We start from the raw sequence: 11687 nt of genomic DNA on the forward strand, positions 1-11687 counted from the left end.
AGAGCCGTACAATAATGATAAAATAACTGTTTTCAGATGCATTACCAAAGAGCTAATTGTTGGTCCAAATACATGAGTGAGTCCCAATATTTAAAAAACAACAACGAATAAGCAAACACACAACTTGTTGCTTATGATTAGTGCTGGTAACGTTGACTACTATGTAGTCAGACAATTTCTTAATTTGTGGTCATTTTTGTGCGCTGGAATGAAGATCTCGTGAGATCAAAATGAGATAAAACTAGTTCACGGCTCAACGTTATCAAAGGGAGGTTAATATAAGTAACCAAAATTGTAAATATTTCCAGGATGCATTCCCTTGTTTGAAACCGGTACAACGATATGTTTCCAAACACTTCCTACGTACTACTTTATTGGGCTTTCAATTTCTGGTTTCTCTGTTTTAATTTGATACCTATTGTATTAGATCATTATTTGATGAAAAAAGGAAGCCAAGACAAAGAAAATATATTTATTGAACCGGCATATCAATAGGCCTTTACACGTGCAAATATAATACTGTTTTTTTTTTCTTCAAAAGCGTTAAACTTATGTATATAAGTGCATACTAATCCCAGTAAGAGTAACTTATAAAGCAAGATATCTCTGCTAACTAAAACTCATAATGATTATGTTTACATTCATACATGTACATAATCTTGACACAAACGCTTAAAGATGCACTTTTAGACCCAGATAAGATGTAACACATTTAATACAATTATCTTAATTTACCGAAAAGGATGAATAAATATCGGAAACAATAGTTCTTATATAGGATACTGTGATTACATGTAATTTCAAAGAAATGTTCAGAAAATACGGTATTTCTATCTTATGAGACGATAGTTGAATACTGTAAATCTTTTAGCACTCACCAGCCATTTAATATTTGTGCGTTTACAGCTATAAAATTCACGGTTCCAATCTTGTTCTCAGTAATACATATTTTCCATAAATGCATTATTTAGTAAGTACTAGTAGTTAAAGGTTTATCACTCAAAATTTATGTTTGTTATACATGAGTATGTATTGAATTTAAATAAGAGTGTCACTTTAACATCTTAGCTGCACTATTGACTTTACCAGTCTGGGAGTAGATCCTGGACAGGAGCAGATCTCGAGCAGTCACAATGTTTGCCTTGTTTTGGAAAAAAAAAAACATCTATCAAGCTGCTGTCGAAATTTATCAAATGTTTGTGATGTTTTGTTATGTTTTAATAAAAATAGGATTCTTATCTTATTCAATTGTTGTGTGTATCCAAAAGCCAAGAAACATCACTGAACGCCGTGTAAGTCATGAAATAAATTTAAAGGCAGAGCACAGTATGTTCTGCTATTTAAACATTATTATTTTAATGGCAATGAAGAGCTTCAAACTTAATAAAAACTCTTTGAACAAAAACCAAATATCAAACAGAAAAATATAAACAATATTAAATGACGTCTTTGAAGAAAACGTCCTAATTACGAACTAATTACGTAAAACTAGAACTAGGCGGAAAACAGTATGTTCCGCTTTTAAAACATTCATAATTATCTTTATTGCAATGAAGACTTAAAATTTAATAAAAGTATCTTTGAACATAAATCGATTAATGGGATACACTATTTTATGACGTCTTTGAAGAAAACGTCATGGAACTACTTACGTAAAACTATAAACCGTATTCGTTATTATAGATTATTGAAAACTAATTTTAAATGATTCTACCAGGAAATAAGCTGGCGTTTAAAATCAAATAAACGATGAATACGTATACACAAATCAGGCAGGTATCTTGAACAAAACCGCATTCAAAACGCGTCAGGAGCTGAGTTCAGGGGCTATATTCATAAAGCATCTTAGTGAAAAATTTAAACTAAGTGAAAAAAAACAACAACAAAAAAAAACCCCACTAACAATGATTTTACAACTAAAATAAATAAGAATAAGGCAAGAAAAAGGACATTGCAATAAATGTATGATAATATATTTGATGACATATAGGGAGAAAATAAAATATTCATTTTTTTAAAAAAACAACACTGATTTGAAAAAAATCGACTCAGATTTATGTATAGTAATACGACCCAGACCTACTCTTCCGCTGGTATATACAATCAACCACTCGCCTTACAAATGTTTTTTTACTTTTATATTATATTGCCAATTCATGATGAACAGACATACACGAAGATTTTGCTTTGACGGTCCATTTAAAGATGTCGCCCAAGACCGTTACAAAATACGGGCATTAACTTATGTTAACACACACACTATAATACGCAGCAGTTAGTTCCCATATAATACAAGTTATTGCAAGTTGGAATAGAAGATATAGTTCAGCACTATAACACATTGTATAACTACAGGCAAACCTGTATTAAGTGGCCACCTTGAGGAAAAGGTCAAAGTGGCTGCTTAAGACAGGTGGCCACTTAGTTCAGGTTGGAAATTTCCGCCACTTAAGCTTTGTTTAAACAGAGATGTACATTTGTATACCATTTCGAAACCCCTTCCCGTTGTGCAACGAGATAAGAAAGAACCCAAAACATGTACATGTCCGTCCACCCCGTCTCATATTCTCGCGCATTTAATGCTTCAAGGTAAGCAGCAAGTTTGTTTTATCAAAGCCTAAAGTCGAACTCGAAGCAACAGAAAAGGCACAACCGAGGCAATCCACACGGTCAGTAGTGTGATGGAACGTCCGATAGCCCCGCTACTGGGCCCGCCCTTCAATTCGCACGAGTTTCCCGTATATCCGGCTTCGCACGCGCACTTGTATCCGCCAATAGTGTTTGTACATTTTCCGCGTTTGTTGCATATGTCTTCGTATACTGAAAAAAGTTAGAATATACGATAACTCCAAGTATTGTGCGAGACAAGTTATAAATATCATAAATATAAATATAATCCCAACAAATAAAATGCAAAAAGGTGGTGGTGGTGGTGACGGTGCTGCTGCTGTTGTTGAAAATAATAATTTTCGAAGTACCGTACGAGACAAGTTATAAATATCATCCCAACGATTAACATGCTGCTGCTGTTGTTGATGATATTTTTCAAAGTACCGTGCGAAAAAAAAAATGCCATCAAAACGATAATAAAGATAATTATCCGATTATTGTGCATGCAAAAATACAACATTTTATTCTATTACATAACTACCACAATTTGGTCTGCGTTTACATATCTAGCGAGTTTTGGAACAATGTATAATAAGCAACCAAAACAGAGCTCTGGGGCCGAATTTTGTTTAAGTATCTTTGTGAAAAATGTGAACTTCGCGAAAATTTCTTTATCTTAAATCCCCTCCACTTAAAATCGTGTGTATTTATATGAATTCATAATTAAGACTACTGTCTTCCATATTTTTTATACTTTGTTGTTCATATATCATTAATTTACTTTAAATTCAATATAGTAGGAATGAAATCTCCTACTAAGTTGAACATTTAATCTAAATTGCATATTACGAATACCGGGCTCTGTTCAGGGGCGGCTCCAGGATTCGACGTTAGAGGGGGCGAAACTAAGGGACGTAACTTTTTGACTTGCGCCACGCTCTCAGAACCGAACTTTATTTTGTTTAAAGTGTTGACAGAGGGTTAAGGGTACGCCCCACGAACATTTTTAACATTTTCTAGTCCGAAATGGTGCATTTTGGGTGTATTTAATTACTCTTTGTCTCATATATTGAAATAGAAACTAAACTTGGACGCCCCTCCCCCCTTCCGTACTGAAGTGCGACTTCCTCTATGTAAGAATAGTTATGAGATGTAGGAGGGGTTATATTGAAATAGTAATCAATAGTTTGCTGTCATTTTTTAAAATATTGCTTCTTATATAGGCCAAACCGATAATTTTGGTTGTTAAGGTTAAATCTTGTCCAGGGTAGGTAGGTTTGTTTTTTATTAGGCTTTATGTAAGAACGTTATTGTCATGATTGGGGAATGGCATTGTAGAACTATTCTCTATAAAGCTTTTTCAACTTCATATTAAAACACACACAAACATACTTTTTTTTAAACAGACTGACTATAAAAACGATTGGATCGGCGCCTATTTCGTAGGTAGCATCGGGTAACCAGAACCAGAAGTTTGTTTATGCCTTACATGTACACTCATCTTCGTCCTTGTCACAGGAGTTCCCAATCCAGCCGGCTATACACGTGGTACAGTGTGGGATCCCCGTCGCCCCTTCGCAGAACACGTTAGGATTACAGGGGCCATAGCACGTCATGCCCGCGGGACAATTCTCTTTAGTCTCCAAGCAAGGGTCGTCCTCCGTACAGTTAACTCCTGAATAAAGAACACTCATAATTGTACATTCAAAAGCCCTCGGCCATTTTACATTGAGAACAACCTTGGATGTATATGGACGTTTTATGCACCAGTCATTTGTAACCACGGCCCCCCAGGTCCGGGGAATAGCCGGGACTTTGACTTTCGGTCCAGCCAACCCCGGGTAAAATCCCCGCCCTGCGGGGACGAATTGATGGTTAAACCCCGGCCTAATGCCCCCGCACCCCAGAGACTCTATATAAGGCCCAATCTCGGCTTAATTTGGCGCTATGACAAAACCACCGCGGGGCCACATGGAAAGTAAAAACACGGCCCTTTTCCCCGTCTATCCCCGGTATACCCCCGGACATGGGGATGGGGGGCCTTGGTTACAATTGACTGGTGCATTACGATGTCAGAAACCTTACATTTAACTACGCTGCAAGTAGAGCGCGTAGTTATTTCAATTTAGCGTTAAAATTTATGACTTTACTCTAAGGACTTTTATTTATTTATGCAATAATTTATTTCAGTTCAAATTAAGTAATAAAGTATTACACCAAAAAAAATTAGGTCCGAAAACAATGTGTATACTATTTTTAGCGTTTTACTCGTTGTGTTTACCCTTAAAAGATGATCTGTCTTGCGTTTCAGGAAAAATCGTTCGTGAGGAAATAAATAAACTTTTAAACGATCAGGGAAAATAAGTCTTTAGCATAAAAAAGACAACAAAATCCTGTCAGTTTTCACCTGTTTTCCCCGCTGCACATTCACAGTAGGTGTATAGGTCCATTTCCACGCATTTCGAGTTCGGCGGACAGTTCATCTCCGCGCAAGTCACGAACGTTGGCTCCAGAGGACCTAAGTCAGGCCCCAACGTCGTCGTCTGGGCTGCTACATTCACAAACACTGAAATAGAAGTTTGATTGCTTTGAAGTTGTATTTATCTAAGCTGGTTATAAAAACTATAGGTTTTGGATCTAGGGTTCTGCCGCAGCCACATTTCACAAATACTGAAAAAGGGTTTTGTTGATGTGAAATCCTAACTCGTTTTGGATTAACTTTAGGGGCATACTAGTGGCCAGGCCCTGCACTTATCGATTGGACAGAAGCCACAGTCAGAAATGCTAAAATAAAGTGGTTATAGATTAAGACGATATTTTTTTAAAGAAAATACCATGTTAGTGACAATAAAATAACGAAACATTCGAGGACGGGTTTTAAAGGTTAGAACGATCTCATAGTCTCCAATGCTGAACACAGAATGTTGGCAGGCTACCTTCTTGCTGACAGGGCGATATTTGAACATCAATGCTATTCACGGATAGCTTTTTACATTACCAAATATACGTTCTTGTAGCCATGCGCATGCAAACCCTGTTTACAATAAAATACTTTCTAACAGTTCGCACAGTATTTCAGCGACTTATCAACAACAGCGCATATGTATGGTACTTGTTTTTACCATTTCTAATTTAAGATTGTGCAGCAAGACATAGTGTTGGGTATAGCATGTGAAAAACAGCAACCGATCTGGAGTGTCCCCCACCCAAAGCACTTTCCCCCGTCCTTTGTGAAGCCACATTCAAAAATCACGACTGGAAAATAATTTGGGCAAACAATATCATGTACAAAAGCTAAGGTTTTGTGTCCCAAAGTCAGTCTGGCACCACCGCTGTATTGTCAGCCATATTACTAATACTTAAACAGAGCCATGGTCATGACAAATAAGAGCCTTGGTCGTTGCTACGTTGGCCGTTCAGGGGCGTAGCCAGCGTTACGCACTTACGCATGTTCGTAAGATCAATTTGAAAAATGAAAAAAAATAATTATGGCCAGAAATAGCATAGACGAGGGCTAAGTTAAATATTGATATCAGAATAAAGGGAAGATTAGCTATAGTAAGCATGGTTTCTCTGTGTTCGATAGCTTACTGAGCCTAAATTAATAACTTGGTAACTACAAAGTCGGCGGCCATTAACCTATAAATCCCTCCAAATACACATCAGTGCTTAACATGTTAGTTCCATTTTCCATTTCCCCCTGGGAGCACCCCGAACCCCCCTACGGCTACAATGATATTCCCCTCCCACACCCTCCCCCTTTCGTGCGTAACATTCAGTAAAGCCTAGCTACGCCCTTGCCGTTCAATATACTTATTCTGTCAAAGAGGGGCCATGGCAAGTGTGTGAAGACTACTTAATTATTGACCATAGAAAACACACATAATATATAGAATATATAGGTTCGGTATATATTGAAAACGCCAGGTAAATCAGGGAAATGCCATAGGAAATCAACTCGAACAGCCTTCATATCTCTGACCAAGATAACGAGGCCACAAATCAGTCTGTCTTGTTAGCCTGAAATATGCCTCCAGAAGTGTATGATAATTCGAAGATCCTGAACCAACTTCCAATGATGAGTTTATACATAAGCATTGATTCTCTGAGATAAAACAATCTCATTAAGTTATGTTTGGTGTGCGAAGTATGATAAAAAAATATACAAAATGTGTGTTTTTCTCCATAACAGTTTTAACTAACTAAATAATTTAAATACATAATTTGGCATACAAATTGATATGAAATGCGAAATTAATTTGATTTTTTGTCATGACAACCGTGAACGGTCTGGCTTTATAATTTGAGTCGCGTATACCATATATTTTCCCAACGGCAATTATTTGAGAAATTGTCCGTTTTAACATTTATATAAATAAATAACAGTTTAAACAGTCGGCTATATCGGTTTTCAGCCTGTCTGACCAGATTCACGGCATATGATCACGAATGCGATACATTTTAAAAATCAATTTAAAATCAATTACATAGATCCTTTCGATAATTAAAAAAATGTACGTACCATATCGATATGGAATGTATTGGTATAATTCACAGAATACGACAATGGTAAATACTCTTTCATTCATACGACGATTAATGCATATGTTACAATTAAATCATTACAAGAAATTATTGGCAACTTCGTGTTAAACCTACGACCCTTACCTATGACAAATATGGCTGCCAGAAACTCCAAACGGAATGTCCATTTTACGTCCATTGCTGTATAGTAATCTCACAGAATGTATGACTACAAGGATATGTATGTAGTCACTCCGCCGTATGTTGTAACTATATACAAAGATGGCGAATACACCAGAGACGGTATGCCTGTGAGCTACATACGGTTGGCGGCTTAATGGCTTAGATAAAATATACGGACACTAAACGCTATTTCGAAAAATATCGAACAAAAAAAATACATATGCAGGGGTAATAATATTCATGGCCTACGTACTGTACATAATTTTCTCAACGTTTACCTAACCGGATACCTTTTTCAGAAACCACCACTTGCAATCAAGACTACAGGATATTAAATATATGATATTTTGATACTCGCGGAAACATGTACGGGTGGAGGACGTTTGTATGGCATTGTCTTTGAAGTATGATTCAACTCTCGCCAAGAATAGAAATAAACTAACGGATCAAGGGGATCCCCCCACCCAGCTCCCTAAACTCGTCCAAGACTATTTAATTCAAGATGCATAATTTCGAAGTAAATATTGTTAAAAATTTCGCGAGGGAGTACCCCCGTTCTATCATTATTTTAAACTAAACAATTTCGGTTCGGATGGAGAAGCGCAAGTCCGACAAAAGCTTAAGTAACGCTCCCTTTGACGTCCATCCCTGTTCCCGCCACTGAAGTCTGCGTGGCTACCTAATTCATTCGGCCAGAAACATGAACATCCCCGCACGTTTTACCCGGCCTTATATTATGGTCATGTCAAGTTGTTTGCCATGCGTTGAAACTATTGCTAAGTCATTCAGAACTCCTCGGCCATTTGTATCGAAAACAGCATAAAAATGGCCGAGGAGCTACGAATGATGCTAAGTTGGCTAAGTTGGCTACGCTGTCTGATCATACACCTCAGAAAAAACGTCCATACAAACATTATGATTTGCATGGTTATGACAGAGTTCAGTCGTAAAATGATACCAAGTCTAAGGTATAATTATGAGATTTTTCAGGTGAGTGGTAAATACAACGTCAGGTTAAAAAGTAAGTCACTCATAAAAGCCGCATTCATCACCAACTTAAGGCAACAATTTTAAGGGGCACTATATAGGTCGATGCCATTTTTAATGCATTATTTTGTTTGAAAGTCATCAAAAAGAAAGGCCATATCGGATCTGTGTACAGACCAAAAAACAACAACAGCAATAGTTGTACACTTTAGATGATTGCCCATCATTTCGTGATGTTGTAAAACGAAAAACGTGTTGTTGATGCGCACTTACAATACGAACATGCAAAGAATTTAAAGCCGCACTCTCACAGATTGAACGTTTTGACAACTTTTTTATTTTTTTTATCTTGGAACGAGCCAATTTTTACGAAAATCCATGGACACCAGTTATATAAGACTTCTGACAAATTTTAGATCGCAGATTTTTAAACTTAAGTTAAAAAATATGATGTTTTAAGCTTTTTTCTTAAACCGTTAGTAACGGTTCAAGCCTTTTTTTTTCGAACGGAAATATAAAAATCTACGATCTGATTTTTGTCAGCAATCTTAAATCATTGGTTTGCAGAAATTTATGCAAATATTTGCTCTTTCCGAGACAAAATAAAGTTGTAAAAATGGCAATATATCTGAGAGAGAGTGCAGCTTAAATGCAAAACAACAATTAATTAATAAAAATACCACATCAACGTGTTGTTTTGTTTAGGTGACAGCCTAAAAAGCAACATTACAACATATTAACAATTAACTTTTGGCATATCTAATGTAATAAATTCTACCGAGACAGGATGGAAGGTAAACTTTACCCCCGGATGTTGAAAACCAAATACTGTATAAAAAATCAGCAATCCGTTTGTGCTTTCTCGCTGATGGATCTAATGCTACTAAATTGCAAAATTCTATAACAATGTATGGTAAAGAATTTCATCAAAAACATCAAGCAGACACGCACCGCGCCATATGCCATGAGAAAGTCATGTCTAAGAACAACACCTGGACAAACAACGATAAAATATTCGGAAGTAAAAATAGACGCCTGTTCGTTCCAAGAATATTTTGTGTACAGGAGAACAATGTACGTTAGAATAACGGCTCTTTCTTTTACTGGTCCTTTAGGCGTGGTCTTCCAGTTCCGCACTCATTTCCATGACAACAACAATGCTTAGATGAAGAAACAAAAATGTACTTAGAGTTAATACTCTTTATTTGTGTTCATTCCATTGAATGTTTATATTTAACTACATTCCATGTAATGTCCATAATCAACTACATTCCATTTAGTGTATGTATTCGACTACATTCCATTTCATGTATATATTCGACTACATTCCATTTAATGTTTTTATTCGACTATATTCCATTTAATGTCTTTATTCGACTATATTCCATTTAATGTCTTTATTCGACTAAATTCGTTTGGAAGCCTTTATTCGACTATATTCGTTTGAATGTCTTTATTCGACTATATTCCATTTAATGTATTATATTCGATTACATTCCATTTAATGTCCATATTCGACTATATTCCATTTAATGTCCATATATGAATACATTCCATTTAATGTCCATATTCGACTATATTCCATTTAATGTCTATATTCGACTAAATGTGCCTGTTTTAGACATTATTCAAGTCAGCATTTGACTACATTTTAAGACATAATTATTTTCGACAACACTTTCATACATATCAATATTGGTCTACATTTCAAGACACACATTAGATGTATTGGTCTACATTTCAAGACACACATAAGTTGTATTTAGCTACATTCCAAGACATATTTGTATGCGTCCACATTTCAAGATAAACATTAGTTAAGATCGACTACATATTAGGACATAGCTTTATTCGCATACAGTTCATGACATATCTGTGTTCGCTTACATTTCATGAAATGCTCATATTCGACCATAATTCAATATATTCGCATACAGTTCATGACATATCTATATTCGCATATATTTCATAAAATACTCACATTGAATTTATATTCGACTGCACTATTTATATGCTACATCTTTGCACGACATTATTCAAATTCGACAGCATTTCAAGACAAACATGTTTTCAATTCGACTAAATTACAATACATACATTAAGTCGACTACTTTAAAGACACATCTTTATTCGACTATATTACAATACATATTATATTCAACTACATTATTAAACATATCTATATTCGACTACATTACACTACATATCTAAATTCGACTACATTACAATATTATTACAGATTACAAGATATAATTGTATTCGACTACATTACAAGACATATCTATATTCGACTGCATAATTAAACATATCAATATTCGACTACATTATAAAACATATCTATATTCGACTACATTACAATACATATTATATTCAACTACATTATTAAACATATCTATATTCGACTACATTACACTACATATCTAAATTCGACTACATTACAATATTTTTACAGATTACAAGATATAATTGTATTCGACTACATTACAAGACATATCTATATTCGACTGCATAATTAAACATATCAATATTCGGCTACATTATAAAACATATCTATATTCGACTACATTACAAGACATATCTAAATTAGTCTACATTACAAGACATATCTATAATCGACTACATTACAAGACATATCTATATTCGACTACATTACAGGACATATCTATATTGGACTACATTACACGACATATCTATCTTCGACTACATTACACGGCATATCTCTATTCGACTACATTACACGACATATCTCTATTCGACAACATTTCAGGACATATGTATATTCGACTACATTGCAAGACATATCTATATTCGACTACATAAGAAGAACTATCTATATTCGACTACATTACACGACAAAGACATATCTATATTCGACTACATTACAAGACAAATCCATATTCGACTACATTACAAGACATATCCATATTCGACTACATTACAATATATATCTATATTCGACTACAATACAAGACATATCCATATTCGACTACCTTACAAGATATATCCATATTCGACTACATTACAAGACATACCCATATTCGACTACATTACAAGACATATCTATATTCGACTACATTACAAGACATATCATTATTCGACTACATTACAAGACATATCTATATTCGACTACATTACAAGACATATCTATATTCGACTACATTACAAGACATATCATTATTCGACTACATTACAAGACATATCCATATTCGACTACATTACAAGACATATCCATATTCGACTACATTACAAGACATATCCATATTCGACTTCATTACATTCGATTATCCGCCGTCGTTTGTGAAGCATTATTCACAAATCTGACTTAAAATAATTCGGACAAACAATATCATGCACAAAGGTAAGGTTTTGGGTCCCAAAGTCAG

General features: G+C 35.2%; 1 protein-coding gene across 5 annotated transcripts in view; it reads right to left on the reverse strand.

Annotated features, from left to right (window-relative positions):
* Positions 1 to 458: 458 nt before the first annotated feature.
* The window catches only part of LOC128215430 (neurogenic locus notch homolog protein 3-like), a 40368-nt gene continuing 29139 nt past the window's right edge, over positions 459 to 11687 (reverse strand). For 4 of the 5 annotated variants that reach the window (XM_052922115.1, XM_052922113.1, XM_052922117.1 and 1 more), the window contains exons 2-4: positions 5018 to 5176; positions 4100 to 4285; positions 459 to 2820 (exon numbers count right to left, since the gene is read on the reverse strand). In XM_052922115.1, coding sequence (XP_052778075.1) covers positions 2618 to 2820; positions 4100 to 4285; positions 5018 to 5176 — 548 coding nt within the window. In that variant the 3' untranslated portion in view covers positions 459 to 2617. Of the gene's footprint in view, positions 2821 to 4099; positions 4286 to 5017; positions 5177 to 7278; positions 7443 to 11687 lie in introns of those variants that run through there. The other variant, XM_052922114.1, reaches the window with a different exon arrangement.

Source organism: Mya arenaria, chromosome 13, assembly GCF_026914265.1.
Source record: "Mya arenaria isolate MELC-2E11 chromosome 13, ASM2691426v1".
NCBI lineage: Eukaryota > Metazoa > Mollusca > Bivalvia > Myida > Myidae > Mya > Mya arenaria.